Source organism: Podarcis muralis, chromosome 4 (genome assembly GCF_964188315.1).
Source record: "Podarcis muralis chromosome 4, rPodMur119.hap1.1, whole genome shotgun sequence".
Taxonomy (NCBI): Eukaryota; Metazoa; Chordata; class Lepidosauria; order Squamata; family Lacertidae; genus Podarcis; species Podarcis muralis.
The window spans coordinates 11,121,326-11,139,871 of record NC_135658.1 but is presented as its reverse complement, the minus strand read 5'-3'; the positions used below and the strand labels follow the sequence as shown (position 1 = coordinate 11,139,871).

Genomic DNA, 18,546 nt, shown 5'->3' with positions numbered 1-18,546 from the left:
CCGCGGCGCTGGCACCGGAGGCGCCCAGGAAATACAGTTCCCACGGAGCATTGCGGCCGGCTGGGGTTTCCCTTCGTCTCCTAGGCAGGGCAGATCCACCTCTTTGCCTTCCCCCCCTCCCCAGTCCACCCAAGCTTCCCCATCGCGTTTTTTTCCTCTCTCTCCCCTTCCCCACCCCAAAGAAGCATCTGCGACAGCGGTCCAGCAGGTGGGCAGCGCGACAGGTAAGTGATGCGAAAGAGCCAGGTGCGCAAAAGGGGGCGTAGGATGCCGGGGGAAGCCCTCCAATGAATGGGATGCTGGCTGGTCGCAGGAGAGATCAACAGAGGGATCCCAACGGCTGGGCCCCTCAGATGCATGCCTTTGGCTCAAGGTTCACGATACACCTTGATGGGGTTTTTTGTTTGTTTGTTTGGGGAGGGGGGGCTTTTAAAACCCAGCTGGCTCAGAAGTCACATTTCTCACGAAAACTGTCGGAAAGTTCCTCTGAAAGGAGAGCTGCATCTGTTGAGTTTCCGCCTGTCAGGCAGTTAAAGGTGACAAGGTAGCAGATGTGTACCAGGTCCTTTTCCGGTTTGACATTGTCCTTCCACTTTGGTATCCAAAGGTGCTCCCAAGCGTATACACGCTTACATAAACTGTTGATATCAAGGCAACATGTCCCTATCTAAACGCCTTCCAACATTATGTACAAGTTTGTAAACCACTCTTAAATTATACAAAGCAACAAGGCCCCTACGCAACAGTAAAAGGTATATTCGTATTATTTCCCCCACCATAAGTTACCTTACAATAGTCCATAAAAAGACCCAGCTCTATTACAAAGTCTGCTGTCATCCCATAATCTTAAAACCTCGTTGTTTTTAGACTTTGTGCTGCCTGATCGTTTTTTTATTCAATCTCTGCATGCAAACGCCTTTACTTTCTCCAGCTAGTTGCAGTACTTATTTCTGCTCTAAGTTACTGAGATTGTTCAGATGTGTGTTTGCGTAGAGACATAAAAATATACCCATTTATAACCTAGACTCTTTTCTTTCTTTCTTTACTCATTATAGGGAGTTGTGATAGTCCAGTGGCTAGAGAGATGGCCTTGGAAGTTTGAAACACAATTTTATGCCACAGCTTTAGCTGTGAAAGTGACCGGGGGCTTTGGGGTCAGTCACTATTTTTCTGCCTAACCTACCTCGCAAAGTTGTTGTTGCATGAAAATGCCATCTGCTTTGGAGGAAAGGCAGGCCATGAATGAGACATAAATAAACCCTCTGCAGTAGGCCGTATTATTTCTGTTTTGGAGAAGGGAAACCATGATTAAAAATTGCCCAGAGCCTCTCAGCAATTTCAGGTCTCTCATTCTGCTCACAACACCATCCTAACTCAAGGGAGAGACCAGCTCATTTGTACAACACCCGTCTCACATGCAGAAGGCCCCAGGTATCTCCTGTTTTGAAAAAGGAAATGGATAACAGGTAATGTGAAAGAACCTTTTCGCATGTACTACTGTCAAGTCAGATGTCCCCCATCTTATATTTGTGCAGCTGGTTACTCCTGCCTAAGTTTAGAACAGGCACCCCCAACCATCGGCCCTCCAGATGTTTTGGACTACAATTCCCATCATCCCTGACCACTGGTCCTGTTAGCTAGGGATGATGGGAGTTATAGTCCCAAAACATCTGTAGGGCCGAGTTTGCCTATGCCTGGGTTAGAGGGTTGGATTAGGACAGGCATCCCCAATCTTTGGCCCTCCAGATGTTTTGGACTACAATCCCCATCATCCCTGACCACTGGTCCTGTTAGCTAGGGATCATGGGAGTTGTAGGCCAAAACATCTGGAGGGACGCAGGTTGGGGATGCCTAAGTTTAGAACCTTAGCTTTGTCCCTATTGAAATGCATTTTGTTACTTTGTTTTGGCCCAGTTCACCAATCTTTTCAGGGCATCTTGAATTCAAATTCTATCTTCTGCGGTGTCATCTGCCAATTGGATGAGCATCCCCTCAATTCCTGCTTCCAAGTCATTTATAAAGACGTTGAATGACAACGGACCCTGGATAGAACGCTGCAGCACTCCATTTGTCACTTTTTTCCAGGATGATATGAGGAACCATTAGTGAGCGGTCTTTGGGTTTGGTCAGTAAATCAACTACAAATCAACCTAACAGTTACCTCGTCCAGCCCATATTTTACCAGGTTTAACACGAGTATACCATGGAGGACTTTGTCAAGGTCTGAAATCAAGATACACTATGTCCACAGCATTCCCCTGATCCACCAAGCTTGTATCTCTATCAAAGCTTGTAACTATTTCTTCTGGCATGACTTGTTTTTGAGAAACCTATGCTGGGTCTTAGTAATCAAGGCATCCTTTTATAAGTGCTCACAGACCGACCATTCAATTATCTGTTCTAGGACTTGTCCTGGTATCGATGTCAAGCTGATCTGTTGCTAGTTATCAGGATCAACACTGGCCTATCTCTAGTCTCTAGTCTGCAGAAACCTCACCTGTTCTCCAAGAATTCTCGAAGATTGTAAACAGAGGCTCTGAGATTATATCCGCAAGTTCCTTTAGTACCCTTGGGTGCAGCTTGGGTGGAGATTTGAATTCGTTTATAGTAGGTACGTGTTCCCTTCTCTCTTTCACCCAATAGCATTTCTCTGTCTTCTCCATGCAGAGGACCTACTGCTTACTTGTTCTTCCTCTTGCTTCGAACATATCCGAAGAAACCTTATTATTATTATTATTATTATTATTATTACCTTTTTTGAAAGTCTGAGCTCATTCTGAGCTTTAGCCCGCCTGACCTTCTCCCTGCGACTGTTTGCTGTTTGCATAGTAGTACAATGAAGTCGGACGCGGGTGGCGCTGTGGGTTAAACCACAGATCCTAGGACTTGCCAATCAGAAGGTCGGCGATTCGAATCTCCGCAACAGGGTGAGCTCCCGTTGCTCGGTCCCTGCTCCTGCCAACCTAGCAGTTCGAAAGCATGTTAAGGTGCAAGTAGATAAATAGGTACTGCTCCGGCGGAAAGGTAAACGGTGTTTCCGTCATGCTGGCCACATTACCCCAGAAGCTGTAAGCCGGCTCCCTCGGTCAATAAAGCGAGATGAGCGCCGCAACCTCAGAGTCAGTCATGACTAGACCTAATGGCAGTGGCATAGCGTGGGGGGTGCGGGGGGGGCCGGCCGCACCGGGCGCAACATCTGGAGGTTAGGTTTAGGGGGCGCAAATCCACGGGTTAGGGGGCGCAAATTACTTGCCTTGCCCCGGGTGCTGACAACCCACGCTACGCCACTGCCTAATGGTCAGGGGTCCCTTTACCTTTACGACTATAAATGCACTTCTGTGAGGAGGGAATTTCATAGTTTAGGGGCCGCCACAGAGAAGACCCTGTCCCTTGCTACACCCACTACCACCACCTTGATCCTGCAAGGGCAACAAAATTACCAAGAGGATTCTCTCTGCAGATCTTAAGAGGATCTGTAGGGAAGGAGAAGGCCTTTCAGATATTTGGAGCTTAAGTCATTTAGAACTTTTAAACACTAATGTGATACTGCCAGGTTACATGTAACAGGAGAGGGTAAAGATGCTCTGTCTGAGATGATGAAGCGATGTTCCTAGTCAGAGTTGGAAATAGTAGCTAATGGGCAAATAGTCTGACAACTACTTCTATCTTAGGGAGAAAGAGAGATGCTATACTTTCTGGCAAATCTGTTTCGATATGACTTTTGTCTGCTGGGTCCGCATTAGAATTTCTTCTAAATGCGAAGTTGTTGAAAGCCAAGATAATCACAAGACCTGAGCTGCACACAAAACCTTTTGCAGGACCTCAGCTCCTTGGAAAGATGAATGTAGCTAGACCAGGCTTGTTAGAGGCTGTTGTTGTTTAGTCGTTTAGTCGTGCCTGACTCTTCGTGACCCCATGGACCAGAGCACACCAGGCACTCCTGTCTTCCACTGCCTCCTGCAGTTTGGTCAAACTCATGCTGGTAGCTTCAAGAACAGGACCTTTGTCAGCAAGGAGATGTCTCTACTTTTTAAGATGCTGTCTAGGTTTGTCATTGCTTTTCTCCCAAGAAGCAAGCGTCTTTTAATTTCGTGGCTGCTGTCACCATCTGCAGTGATCATGGAGCCCAAGAAAGTAAAATCTCTCACTGCCTCCATTTCTTCCCCTTCTATTTGCCAGGAGGTAATGGGACCAGTGGCCATGATCTTCATTTTTTTGATGTTGAGCTTCAGACCATATTTTGCGCTCTCCTCTTTCACCCTCAATAAAAGGTTCTTTAATGCCTCCTCACTTTCTGCCATCAAGGTTGTGTCATCTGCATATCTGAGGTTGTTGATATTTCTTCTGGCAATCTTAATTCCGGCTAGGGATTCATCCAGCCCAGCCTTTCGCATGATGAATTCTGCATATAAGTTAAATAAGCAGGGAGACAATATACAGCCTTGTCATACTCCTTTCCCAATTTTGAACCAATCAGTTGTTCCATATCCAGTTCTAACTGTAGCTTCTTGTCCCACGTAGAGATTTCTTGTTAGAGGCAAGGTAAAATTAAATTAAGGTTGCCACGATCTCTGCACTTAATTGAGAGTAAGCTTGGCTGAATTCACGGAAACTTTCTTCTGAGTAATCGTGATTGGGATCGGGCCAGGGGGCAGACCCTGACGGCTGAACCAGTTTTTTAGTTTTTGTGGCTGAAGGCAGACGGCAAGCCAGAATTGGTAAATCATCTGTTAATACACGGCTGGTTCCTTTTATCTAAGAGCACCAACCTGGATTTACCTATGATCTTATCTTTAAAGGTAGGACTGGTTTTAAGGGATTAAAGGTATAAGGAGATGGGGCCAAAAATATCAGACAGGATATGTGCAAATATACCTTGATTAGCTGCGCCTTGCCTTACGATACAACCCCAAAGATAAACATGGAGATATTTTGGAAGGAAGATCTTTTTTAAGGGTAGGTTTTAAAGTGTGGTTGAGGCCACGGTGGCCTTAATGTTGCTTATGTATTTACATGTCTAACACTCTTTTGTACGCCCCAGGGCTCAAGGGAACTTACATCAACGTCTGCAGGTTGTTGTTGCAGGTGGCACTTCCGTAACAAAGCTTTTGCCAATTTGACATCCTCCAGATGTCTTGAACTGCAACTACAACTCCCATCAGCGCCAGACACCATGGCCAGTGGTGGTGTCAGGGATGCTGAGAGTCAGTCCAGCAATATCTGGAGTGCCACAGGTTACTCACCTGGTCTGCACTGACTGTCAATGACTCCAGGGATTTCGGAACATAAGAATATACGGTCGCACCTTGTTTTTCAAGCAGTTAGTTCTCAAATGTTTTGGCTCCCAAACGCTGCAAACCCAGAAGTGGGTGCTCTGGTTTGCGAACTGTTTTTGGAAGCCAAACGTCTGATGCGGCTTCCGATTGGCTACAGGAGCTTCCTGCAGCCAATCAGAAGCCGCGATTTCGTTTCCGAACGTTATGGAAGTTGAAAGGACTTCCGGAAAGGATTCCGTTCGACTTCCAAGGGACGACTGTAGTAAGAGTCTTCTGTATCCAGCCATTCGCCCTTGCCCTCCAACATTTCTCTCCTAAAGGAGGGATTTCTTCTTCTTCTAAACTCCACCCATCTGACTTGGTTGCCCCAGCCACTCTGGGTGGCTTCCAACATATATAAAAACATACTAAAATGTTAAACTTCAGATAACTATATGCATAAAAGTCTCATTCCTTTGCACTGAGCTATGGCTCTTTCATAGCCTTTCCTATGTAGACAAGCACAAAATCGTCCCCCCAAGTTAGCCATCACTGCACACAGAGGTGTATCCTTGCTTCAGGTTAAATACAGAACGGCTCTGACCAGTTGTTTGACATTTTTTCAAGGTCAGTTAAGCCCCTGCTTTGCAGATAGTTATTTTAAAAACAAAGGGGGTGGAATTTGCGCAGGAGCAAAAGTTCATCGGCACAGCCACTTGTTTCAAAGCTGGGCTGTCGGGTCGGACCACAAGCGCAGAGCAGGTCAAGGAAGCAAATATCCACATAGGACTCAAAGGTCCTTCACCAGCGACCTTTGACTCATATGCGCACCAACATTCTTCACCCAAGGGGGCCAGTTTCCTACCTGCGATTCAGTTATCCTCCAGGTATTATGTAGGCCTCAAGTCAGGGATGGTTAAACTTCAGTATACCTGAAGGAGCGTCTCCACCCCCATTGCTCAGCCCAGACACTGAGGTCCAGCTCCGAGGGCCTTCTGGCAGTTCCCTCACTGCGAGAGGTGAAGCCACAGGGAACCAGGCAGAGGGCCTTCTCGGTAGTGGCGCCCGCCCTGTGGAACGCCCTCCCACCAGATGCCAAGGAGATAAACAACTGCAGTCATACCTCGGGTTACAGATGCTTCAGCTTGCGTTTTGTCAGGTTACAGGCGCGCCAAAACCCAGAAGTACTGAAACAGGTTACTTCTGGGTTTCAACGGTTGCACATGTGCAGAAGTGCGCGTGCACAGAAGTGCGGAATTGCAATCTGCACGTGTGCAGACGCGGCGCTGCGGATTGCAAATGCTGTGGGTTGCGAACGTGCCTCTCGTACAGATCACATTCACAACCCAAGCATCCACTGTACAGTGGTGCCTTGCAAGACGAAATTAATTCGTTCTGCGAGTTTTTTCGTCTTGCGAATTTTTCGTATTGCGAAGCACAGTTTTGGAAAAGTTTTGGAAAAGCTTCAAAAATCACCAAAGTCTTCAAAAACCTCAAAAACGGCTACCACACCGCGTGCTATGAGTTACTCCTCGAAGTCAAGTCGCAACTGTATTAACGGTTTTAAGAAAAAGGAAACAAACTTGCAAGACGTTTTCGTCTTGCGAAGCAAGCCCATAGGGAAATTCATCTTGCGAAGCAACTCAAAAAACCAAAAACCCTTTCGTCTTGCAAGTTTTTCGTCTTGCGAGGCATTCGTCTTGTGAGGTACCAGTGTACCTTACTTTTAGAAGACATCTGAAGATTGTGAAGTTTTTAAACGTTTGACGTTTTATTATGTTTTTATATTTTCTGGAAGCTGCCCAGAGTGGCTGGGAAACCCAGCCAGATGGGTGGGGTATTATTATTATTACAGTGGTACCATAGTTCTTGAACTTAATCCATTCCGGGAGTCCGTCCGACTCTCGAAACTGTTTGAAAACCAAGGCGCGGCTTCTGATTGGCTGCAGGAGCTTCCTGCACTCAAGCAGAAGCCGCGTCAGATGTTTGGCTTCCGAAAAGCGTTCACAAACCAGAACACTTATTTTCTGGTTTGCGGCGTTCTGGAGCTGATTTGTTTGGCAACTAAGCCGTTCAGGAACTAAGGTTCCACTGTATATGCCTCTTAATTATGCACCAGCATAATGGCATTTTGTCCCCTTGGCAATGGGCACCTATTATTTTGCGCTTCAGAGGCTTAACAACAACAACTCAGGTCATCTCCAGCTGAATTGTTGTTTATCAGTTTACGGCTGATACAACGTACAACGAAGGGTTTTTGTTATTATGATTTCTAATTTTCTTTGATGATCGGTCCTACATATTTTTACATGCCCTTCCTCGCCACTTAGATACTTTCCTTTGAGCAGTATACACATTTTCCACATTGTTTTATTTATTTGTTATTTGTTCATTTATTAATCGCTTCCTCTAAAACATTTAGAAGCAATTTAACAATAAAAGCATAAACAAAGCAAAAATCAGACCCGACTTCCCGACTTCCCATAAGAGGCATCTATCTGTTTGGTCACTGTGAGAATTAGACTACCTTCTTAGGAATATATGGCTGACCACTATTGGACTTAGGACACAGCTACATTAGTTTTTGGGACACGGGTGGCGCTGTGGGTTAAACCACAGAACCTAGGGCTTGCTGATCAGAAGGTCGGTGGTTCGAATCCCTGTGACGGAGTGAGCTCACGTTGCTCGGTCCCTGCTCCTGCCAACCTAGCAGTTCGAAAGCACATCAAAGTGCAAGTAGATAAATAGGTACCGCTCCGGCAGGAGGGTAAACGGCGTTTCTGTGCGCTGCTCTGGTTCGCCAGAAGCGGCATAGTCATGCTGGCCACATGACCCGGAAGCTGTATGCCGGCTCCCTCGGCCAGTAAAGCGAGATGAGCACCGCAACCCCAGAGTCGGCCACGACTGGACCTAATGGTCAGGGGTCCCTTTACCTTTTACATTAGTTTTAAATGTGTTATAACACCATGACACCAGATGGCGCTATAGAGTTCAATCCTTCGCTAATGTGATTTCCCATTATGAGCTTTCCAACGTGTTTTCCCAAAACGTTTTTTTGTAATGTGTCTAGATCCAGCCTTAGAATGCAGATGGAAACCTTGTGCTCATCCAGCAAAACAATTCTTGCATTTCTTATCCCTCGTGTCTGCCTTGACACCCTAATTGGCTTACTCCCTCCAAGATCACTCTTTGCCCAAGTGGTCTTACCTCACGGATGGGTCGGTGAAATGGTCTTCCCAGCCTCAGATCTCACCTGATGCAGTGAATAAAGAGTCGTGGGGAAAGGCCCATTCATGCAGCCAACTGTTATTCTTCTCTTCCATAACATGCAAGGCTTCAGCACGCCGTGTCATAATGGATTGAAGAGGGTCTGAAAGTTCTGACTCCTAACACACCTTTCCGTAACCTGGTACAGTGATACCTTGGTTCACAAACTTAATCCGTTCCGGATTTGGAACCAAAGCGTTCCAAAACCAAGGCATGCTTTCCCATAGAAAGTAATGCAAAACGGATTAATCCGTTCCAGACTTTTTTTTAAAAAACCCCTAAAACAGCCATTCAACATGAATTTTACTAATGAGATCATTGATCCATAAAATGAAAGCAATAATCAATGTGCTGTACTATAAAATAAATAAGCCAGTTTTGTAGATGATTAAAAAAAATAAAATTCTTACCTGCACTGATGATAATCATTGTTTGGATAGGGGGCTTTTACTCATTTCCGCAGTCGCACAATCAATCAATCAGTAGCTGAACTGGATTCCACACAGTCACAAAAACACATTAACCAAAAAAGCCTCAAAAACAAAAACACAAAATACGTAGCAAAAATAAAAGCACCAAACTTAATCTGTTTCGGAACTTTGTTTGACTTCCAAAATGTTTAAAAACTAAGGCGCAGCTTCTGATTGGTGCAACCGCCTCTGAAACAATAGCCGACAGCCACACCGGACGTTCGGCTTTCGGAAAACGTTAGAAAACCAGAACACTTACTTCCTGGTTTTTGGCGTTTGAGAACCAAGGTGTTTGAGAACCAAGGCCCCTAAGTAGGGTCCTCAGATTGTCATTGTACTCCAACACCCATCAGCCCCAGCCAGGAAGGGGTGATGGGAGTTTTGTTAGCAAGTTTCTCTTCCTTTCTTCCTGACATGTATACCCCACAAGAGCTCAAGGCGGCATACGTGGTTTACATTCCTCTGTTTCATCCTCACAATAACCCTGTGAGTGAGGATTTGAACCCAGGTCTCCCAAGTCCTAGTGTGACTTTCTAACTACGCTGGCTTTGTGCCGATTAATAAATTAGCAGACATTGTAAAGGTACCTTGTCTCCAGATGGTATCTGGCCTCAGCAGAAGACCTAGTAGTAGACTTCAGTGCAGCTTCTTGAATTTACAACCCTGAGATTTCCAACGGGGAAATTGCCGTTGACTTTGAGGCAAACTGGCATTCAAGGCTGATGACCAGTTACTACGGGTCTCCATTTCCCTGTACCCAAGAACTCATTCACACAGGTTCATACCATCAGTTGATTTCCTCTTCACTGTGTTACTCAGAAGTTGGAAGCCTGGTGGCATCTGAACGGGCAAAGTAGCTATGCTGAAAAGTGTTGTTTTCTGGAGACGTAGAAGTTCTACCTGTGGGAGTTTTGTTCTCGCTTGCAAGCCGACGCTGAAAGCTGCAGTTACGATCTTGCATGTGGGAACCGAACACCTAGAAAGTGGATCCTCAGGTTGTTTGACAGTGAAACGGTCTCCCTCCTTGGGAGGTTTTTAAGCAGAGGTTGGATGGGCATCTGTCCTGGATGCTTTAGCTGAGATTCCCAACTCTATGATTCTATAATACAGCCTTCTAGGTGCTAGTTGTTGTTGTTGTTTAGTCGTGTCCGACTCTTCATGACCCCCTGGACCAGAGCACGCCAGGCACTCCTGTCTTCCACTGCCTCCTGCAGTTTGGTCAAACTCATGTTCGTAGCTTCGAGAACACTGTCCAACCATCTCATCCTCTGTCGTCCCCTTCTCCTTGTGCCCTCCATCTTTCCCAACATCAGGGTCTTTTCCAGGGAGTCTTCTCTTCTCATGAGGTGGCCAAAGTATTGGAGCCTCAGCTTCACGATCTGTCCTTCCAGTGAGCGCTCAGGGCTGATTTCCTTCAGAATGGATAGATGTGATCTTCTTGCAGTCCATGGGACTCTCAAGAGTCTCCTCCAGCACCAGAATTCAAAAGCATCAATTCTTTGGCGATCAGCCTTCTTTATGGTCCAGCTCTCACTTCCATACATCACTACTGGGTAAACCAAAGCTTTAACTATACGGACCTTTGTTGGCAAGGTGATGTCTCTGCTTTTAAAGATGCTGTCTAGGTTTGCCATTGGACAAACTCCATGGACAAAGACAACAGGTGCTAGTATAGGTGTGCAAAGCCCTAATCAGCTTCCAAAATAAGAAGAGTTTGGATTTGATATCCCGCTTTATCACTACCCGAAGGAGTCTCAAAGCGGCTAACATTCTCCTTTCCCTTCCTCTCCCACAACGAACACTCTGTGAGGTGAGTGAGGCTGAGAGACTTCAGAGAAGTGTGACTGGCCCAAGGTCACCCAGCAGCTGCATGTGGAGGAGCAGGGAAGCGAACCCGGTTCACCAGATTACGAGTCCACTGCTCTTAACCACCACACCACACTGGCTCTCAAAAGATCATCTCACTCCTTAGATACCCAACCAGTTATTGTGCTCTGCAGGAGAAGACTTTCCTGCTGATACTGTCAGGGACTGGCTGGAGACTGAGGAGAGGTGGCTAGGCAAACTGAGGAGTGGGGCACTGGGAGAAAGGGGGTTAGAAGCTGAAGGAAGAAGGGATCTGGGGGAGCCCATAACAGCCAGGAGACAAGAGTCAGACAGGATCAGCTGGAGGGTTGGAGAGTGAGGAGCAGGTCCAGGAGGACAAGAAGGATGGGTCCTTTCTGGTGGAGAGTCAAGGGCTTCCACACCACCTTCTCTTCCTCATGTTCCTTCACCTCTCCTGCTCCCCCTGAAGAGGGAGGTAAATGGAAGAATTTTAATGCACTCAAGTTTCTCCCCCTCCAAAAAGAACCCACCCCTAAACGATGCATGTGCTAATGTCTGATGCTCATTCCTTCCATCCCAGATCTGCTCCGGACGTCCTTCCTCCCACCATGTCAGAGCCTATAACACTAAACGTTGGTGGGAAGCTGTACACAACATCGCTGTCCACCTTGACCAGCTTCCCAGACTCCATGCTGGGTGCCATGTTCAGCGGGAACCTGCCAACCAAGAGGGACAGCCAAGGCAACTGCTTCATCGACCGGGACGGCAAGGTTTTCCGCTACATCCTCAACTTCCTGAGAACCTCCCACCTGGACCTCCCAGAGGACTTCCAAGAAATGGGCCTGCTCCGCCGAGAAGCAGATTTCTACCAGGTGCAGCCGCTGATTGAGGCCCTGCAGGAGAAGGAGGTGGAGCTCTCTAGGGCGGAGAAGAACGCCATGCTCAACATCAGCTTGGACCAGAGGACTCAGACGGTTCACTTCACCGTCCGGGAAGCTCCCCAGATCTACAGCTTGTCCTCTTCCAACATGGAAGTGTTCAACGCTCACATCTTCAGCACCTCCAGTTTGTTCCTCAAACTTCTGGGCTCCAAGCTCTACTACTGTTTCAACGGCAACCTGTCCTCGATCTCCAGCTACCTGCAGGATCCCTACCACGTGACCTTGGATTGGGTTGCCAGCGTGGAAGGGCTGCCGGAAGAGGAGTACACCAGGCAGAACTTAAAGAGGTTGTGGGTCCTGCCGGCCAAGAAGCAGATCAACAGTTTCCAGGTGTTTGTAGAGGAGGTACTGAAAATCGCCATGAGCGATGGCTTCTGCGTCGACTCCTCTCACCCGCACGCCTCGGATTTTATGAACAATAAAATTATCCGGCTAATACGGTACAAGTAGGCGGGGCCTCTTCACCCCCCGTTCCACTACACATAGCAACGATGCGCTGAGGTTCGTGTCTGGATACGGGTTTACCTCTTCGAGCCCGCTTCACGAATCGTGCGCTAATAACCTGAATTACGGAGCTAGTTTTCTGCTTAACAGACTAACCAGTGTATGTCAAAACTCCAGATTAGGGATGTGTGACAGATTGGTTTGTGGGCCAGGTGGTAACAGGGACGGAGGAAGATCTCTGGTTCCGTGTCAACCAATTACCTTTCTTCTAAGATGCATCATCGGGAAGGGACGAGTCTCTTCCTGTGGGCACCGGCAATGACATCAGCACCGGGGGCATTATGTACTGCCCTTGTTTGCCCCCCTTGCATGTTCGATGCTATATTGTGCCCAGCGAGGAAGAGGCAGAAAGGGCGAGGGAAGGGGAATGTTGATGGATAAATCTGTTTCCCAAACGGCACAATGCCAGAATGAAGCTGTCCGTCCCTTATCTGTGGGGATGACAGGGCAAAATAGCAATATTGAACTATTTACACAGAGACTGGGAGTTGTGAAGAGATCCCACATTTTGTTTAATGACGGGTGACTCATCATTTTAACCTCTCTGCCTCATTTTTTCCCACTGGGAAGAGACTTGTGCAATCTTAACTTACTATGAAGGGCAGCCGAGCGGCTAAAGGCGGTTAAGGATGTCTGTGTTTGTGCAAGAGCTGGAGGATTCGGGGTGAGAGAGACTTTCTGACCCGAGCAGGGCATGACAGCCATTGGAGTTGATTCCCTCCTCGGTCATATTATAACGTCTCTGGTACGTAGATAGGAAATTGCCCAAGTTTCCCAAGTGCAGCAGTTTGCCTCCATGCTGTCGCTGTTTCCTTTAATGTGATTGGCCAGTTGTAAGATTCAAACGGTCTGAAGAGGCAGCCTCTGGAATATTTGGGGGTTTTCCCCCTGCGGTACAAAATGGAGCATGGCTTCATGGTACTAGGCTATTGGGGGGTATCTGTCTGCTAGCTGGCTGCTAGGTAGAAGGTTCTGCATGCAGAAGATTCCAGGTTCAGTCCCCAGCATCTGCAGATACGACTGGGAATATCCCCAACTGAAGTGCCACTGCTGGTATGTGTGGATGATACCGCGCTAGGGAAACAAATGGTCTTGGTAAAACGCCAGCTTCCTATGACCCTGTTTGTTCCTAAGGAGAAAGGAAGCATCGAAAACTGCCTAGCATCTATGTGGAGAGTGCAGCTAACAGGCACTAGACCAGGGGTCTGCAACCTTTAAGACAAAAAGAGCCACTTGGGCCCGTTTCCGAAGAAAAAAACAACTGGGAGCCGCAAAACTCGTCATTATAAAAATAACTTTTTTGTCACTTTTTTATTATTTCTTTGTTTGACCCCTCAGAATTACTCCTCCTCATAGAATTAACGTTAAATTAACAAGTTACCTTTTTGTGTGTGTGTGTTCTTCACTCCCCTTCAAAACAGTGACCAGCGTACATGCCCCCTTTCAATGCAGTGACCAGTGTACATGCCCCTTACAATGTAGCAGGCGGGTGGGTGGGAAGGTGACATCGGGACGGTGCGTGACTAACACACGCACCGCCCCCATGCGACGTCACAGCCAGTACAGCGCCCGCCACAGTGGGGAGTGTCGGGGCGCACAATGCACCTCCTCCCCTCGCTAGTATCCGCCCCGGAGCCGCGGCAAAGGTGTAAAAGAGCCACATGCGGCTCCGGAGCCGCGGGTTGCAGACCCCTGCACTAGACAAATGCAAGATCATGGAATCATAGAATTGCAGAGTTGGAAGGGACTATGTGGGTCATTTAGTTCAACCCCCAACCGTGCGGCTCGAACCCATAACCTTGAGATTAAGAGCTACATGGCTCAGGGCTAAGCTACGTGGCTTAGGGCCATGATATCTCCTTCCAGCCTTTCCAGAACCAGCCAGCAAAGGGAGCATTTTGCAGCTGGTTACCCCAGCACTCATAATAATAATACAGTGGTACCTTGGGTTACATACACTTCAGGTTACAGACTCCGCTAACCCAGAAATAGTACCTCAAGTTAAGAACTTTGCTTCAGGATGAGAACAGAAATCGTGCGGCGGCGGCAGCAGGAGGCCCCATTAGCTAAAGTGGTGCTTCAGGTTAAGAACAGTTTCAGGTTAAGAACAGACCTCCGGAACGAATTAAGTACTTAACCTGAGGTACCACTGTAATTTATTACTTATACCCTGCCCATCTGAATGGGTTTCCCCAGCCACTCTGGGCAGCTCCCAACAAAATATTTAAAACACAATAAAACATCAAACATTAAAAACTTCCTAAACAGGGCTGCCTTCAGATGTCTTCTAAAAGTCAGATACTGTAGTTGTTTATTTCCTTGACATCTGATGGGAGGGTGCTCCACAGGGTGGGTGCCACTACCGAGAAAGCCCTCTGCCTGGTTCCCTGTAACCTCACTTCTCACAGGGAGGGAACTGCCAGAAGGCCCTCAGAGCTGGACCTCAGTGTCTGGGCTGAACGATGGGGGTGGAGACACTCCTTCAGGTATACAGGGCTGAGGCTGTTTAGGGCTTTCAAGGTCAGCACCAACACTTTGAATTGTGCTCAGAAACGTACTGGGAGCCAATGTAGGTCTTTCAGGACCAGTGTTACGTGGTCTTGGCGGCTGCGTCCAGTCATCAATCTAGCTGCTGCATTCTGGATTAGTTGTAGTTTCCGGGTCACCTTCAAAGGTAGCCCCACATAGAGCGCATTGCAATAGTCAGATGGAGAAGGGGTGTTGGACACGGACGAACACAGATTCTCCTCAGAGCAAAAAGAAATAAGCACGAAGGGGCCTAGGTTTAGATCAGGCCTGCACAACTTGTGACACCCTCACCCCCAAAGAGAACATAGCTCACTAGCCCTGTGCTTCATTTGGAGTGGATTGCATTCCTGCATTGCAGGGGTTTGGACTAGATGACCCTCGGTGTCCCTCCCAACTCTGCAATTCTATTATTTATTCATTTGAGGCGGCAATCCCACTCACACTTATCTGGGAGTGAGCCCACATTGAACACAGCAGGGGCTTAACTTCCGAATAAACGTGCGTAGGAGGGCGCTGTTAGGGATTTACTGCCCATCTTTTACATGAGTCTCCAGAGGGCTTAACGAAAAAATAAATATATTGCATAATGGAAAGCAGTAGAAGCAACAGAGCAGCAGATTGTTTTAAAGCCATAGCGACTAAAATACACAAAAGCAATTAATAAAAGCAGGAGTGTTTCTAGGGCACGGGTGCCTATGGCCAGGTCATCTCTCTCTAGGAAGGCATGCAGCAGTGGTAGCCAATAAATAATAATAATAATAATAATAATAATAATAATAATAATAATAATAATAATTTATTTGTACCCCATCCATCTTATTGGATTGCTCCAGCCACCTTGGGTGGCTTCCAGCATATATGAAAACATTTAATAATAATAGCATGGTACCCTATGTTTGTTGTTGGACTACAACTCCCATCATCCCTGGCTATCAGCCATACTTCCAGGGGGTGTAGTCATAGTCCAACAGTGATCTTGGTTCCCTGGCCAATGGTATAACAGCAGAGTGGGCAGTCAGGATAGAGGGAGCTTGCCTCAGGACGGACCAAAGATGTCTGTAGGAAATTGGTTGCAATCACTGTAAAAACACCTGAGTTTTTTGTGCACAGAAACTGGTCCTGTAAAAACTCTTTTGAGATTTCAGTTCACCTTGGAAAGAATTCAGAGCCAGGTAGAGGGCGACTTTGAAATCTGCTTCATTGGGATGCCAAAGTGACACTTGAAAGGTGTCCTTAGACGTTGACACTCGATGCTCTGTGGGGGATTATGACGAATGGCGTTCAGTTCTGCAATAAATGCCAAACTCCATGACAGATCCTGTAAAGACATCTTATTGCAGAGTTACAGGGTCTTTGGGACTCTCTCTAAAAGCATATTGGGTTTAACAGATGTTTATAATAAATCTGCTTGTTAACTTTAGAAACACGCCTCTGAGAATTCCGCATGTGTGTCTGGGCTTGGTTTATGACGGATCGCAATATCCCACAGGTAGTTGTTGCATGACAAAAGTAGAAGATGGAGCGTGACCTCTGTCCTCAACCCACCCCCAAGTTGCATGGCCCTCATTGACTAAAAGGGTGATCAAATTTGTTAAAGAGCATTTTTCAGACACACAGACTGGCATGTCAGCCCCTTACAGACAGATTGTGGTTTTCTATGCATCCGGGCAGGAGGCATTGTGATCATGTTGAACAACATGCCTTTCCATTAAACTGACATCTAGGATAGATGACTGTAATAAATTGTACATATGGGGTCTGTCTTTGGAGTCTCCAGAAAACTGAAGTTAATTCCGAATACCGTAAACTGCCTTGTGATCTTTGGATGAAGGGTGGAATCAGACAATAGAAATATTATCTGGGCATACAATAGTCCAGGCATAGACAAACTTGGCCTTCCCGATGTTTGGGGACTACAATTCCCATCATGCCTGACCACTGGTCCTGTTAGCTAGGGATGATGGGAGTTGTAGTCCAAAAAAAAAACATCTGGAGGGCCGAGTTTGCCTATGCCTGCAATAGTCTCTGGGTACAAAAAAAACAAAGCGATGATTGGTTTTCAAGCCTCTAGGGCACAGGTGGGGAACCTGTGGCCCTTGAGATATTGTTGGACTCCAACTCCCATCTGCTTCAGGCAGATTGGCCCTTTAGTCAAAGATAAATTATGGAGGTTTTATTCCAGAAACAACTGGAGGGCTTCAGGTTCCCCCCACCCCCCACCCCTGTCAATAAGCATTTCCTAATATTCAACTGAAACCTACCGTCTTATAATTTCACCCATTCTATTTTTCCAGACACTTTATCATCTTGGTCACCTTTGTTGTAGTTCAGCGAAAACCTGGAGAGCCAAAGATTCTCCACAGCTGGCTGAAATGAAACCAGTGAGGTTAAAAGAGAAAGCAAGCTAAACACCTGCAAGATAAGTCTTCAAATCATGGGATGTCAGTTCCAATCACTTTCTGACTTGCTCATTCAGACAGACAATAAACTTGTCAGGGTGCTTCCCCACTAGACGGCTGAGACAACTTTGTATATTTCTGGTGTGCAAAGTTTCGCACCAATTTTCAGATCCTAGGTTTGCGTGGAATTCAAGCGGCTCTGGCAAAATGAAGAACAGTAACAGCAATAATTTATCACATATGAAACTGTATGGGGTTTCGAGCTCACATTACTATTTATTTGTTTATTATATTTATCGGCCCTTTGTGTAATGAGCTTGCAATCAATCCTCACCGTGAATACAAAGCAAGAATTAAGTTTTGCATGACACAAATTAAGGCGGCGACACTATGCACAATTTAGGAGTACGTCCAGTGGGATTGAAGAGTAAACATGCTGCAAACCCCTTTAACACTTCCAGTTCCAAACCAGTGAGATCCATATAGTAAAAGCCTGCAACCCCACGTTTAACCCGATACACTGCCAGGAATAACGCCCATCAAATTATTATTATTATTAATTGAATTTATATACAGCAATACTTTACAAACGTCCACCTCATCAAGTGTCCGTTCCGGCGAACGTCCACGGCAAACCCGGAAGTACCGGAATGGGTTACTTCTGGGTTTGCCACTCGTGCACGTGCAGAAGCGCTAAACCACACTTCGCGCATGTACAGAAGCACAAACCGCTCCGTGTGTGCACAGACGCGGTGCTTTTTCCTGCATCCTTTTCGGCTAGCGGCCAGGGCTCTGGAACGGATCCCAGTTGCAAAACAAGGTACAATTGTACCACCCTATACCCAGACACTGAGCCTCTTGGGCTTGCTGATCAAAAGGTCAGCGGTTTGAATCCCCACAACAGGGTGAGCTCCTGTTGCTCGGTCCCAGCTCCTGCCAACCTAGCAGTTCAAAAGCACACCCAAAATGTGCAAGTTGATAAATAGGTACTGCTGCGCCGGGAAGGTAAACGGCGTTTCCATGCGCGGCTCTGGTTTCAGGGTTCCGTTGTGCCAGAAGTGGTTGAGTCATGCTGGCCACATGACCCGGAAAAACTGTCTGCAGGCAAACACTGGCTCCCTTAAAGCGAGATGAGCGCCGCAACCCTAGAGTCATCTGCAACTGAACTGGACCTTTACCTATACCTATACCTGGGTGGTTCACATACTAGATCAACATAAAAACATATATATATATATATATATATATATATATATACACACACACACACAGACACACACACACATACACACACATATAATCAGAATAAAAAGAGCCCAATAAATTCCACAGGGTCAGGATTTAGACTTGGGAC

At 46.7% G+C, this 18,546-nt stretch overlaps 1 protein-coding gene across 2 annotated transcripts; it reads left to right on the top strand.

Annotated features, from left to right (window-relative positions):
* Positions 1 to 46: 46 nt before the first annotated feature.
* KCTD21 (potassium channel tetramerization domain containing 21) lies at positions 47 to 12,882 on the top strand. 2 transcript variants are annotated; one of them, XM_028725935.2, is made up of 3 exons: positions 47 to 224; positions 2,405 to 2,611; positions 11,400 to 12,882. In XM_028725935.2, the coding sequence occupies exon 3, from the start codon at positions 11,428 to 11,430 to the stop codon at positions 12,208 to 12,210; it is 783 nt and encodes a 260-aa protein (XP_028581768.1). In that variant the 5' UTR covers positions 47 to 224; positions 2,405 to 2,611; positions 11,400 to 11,427; the 3' UTR covers positions 12,211 to 12,882. The 2 variants fall into 2 exon arrangements, with proteins under 2 accessions (XP_028581768.1, XP_028581767.1); XM_028725934.2 differs by lacking the exon at positions 2,405 to 2,611.
* Positions 12,883 to 18,546: the final 5,664 nt, after the last annotated feature.

Excerpts from the sequence above, each read along its gene's own strand:
- KCTD21 (XM_028725934.2), top strand. The coding sequence starts at position 11,428 with ATGTCAGAGCCTATAACACTAAACGTTGGTGGGAAGCTGTACACAACA.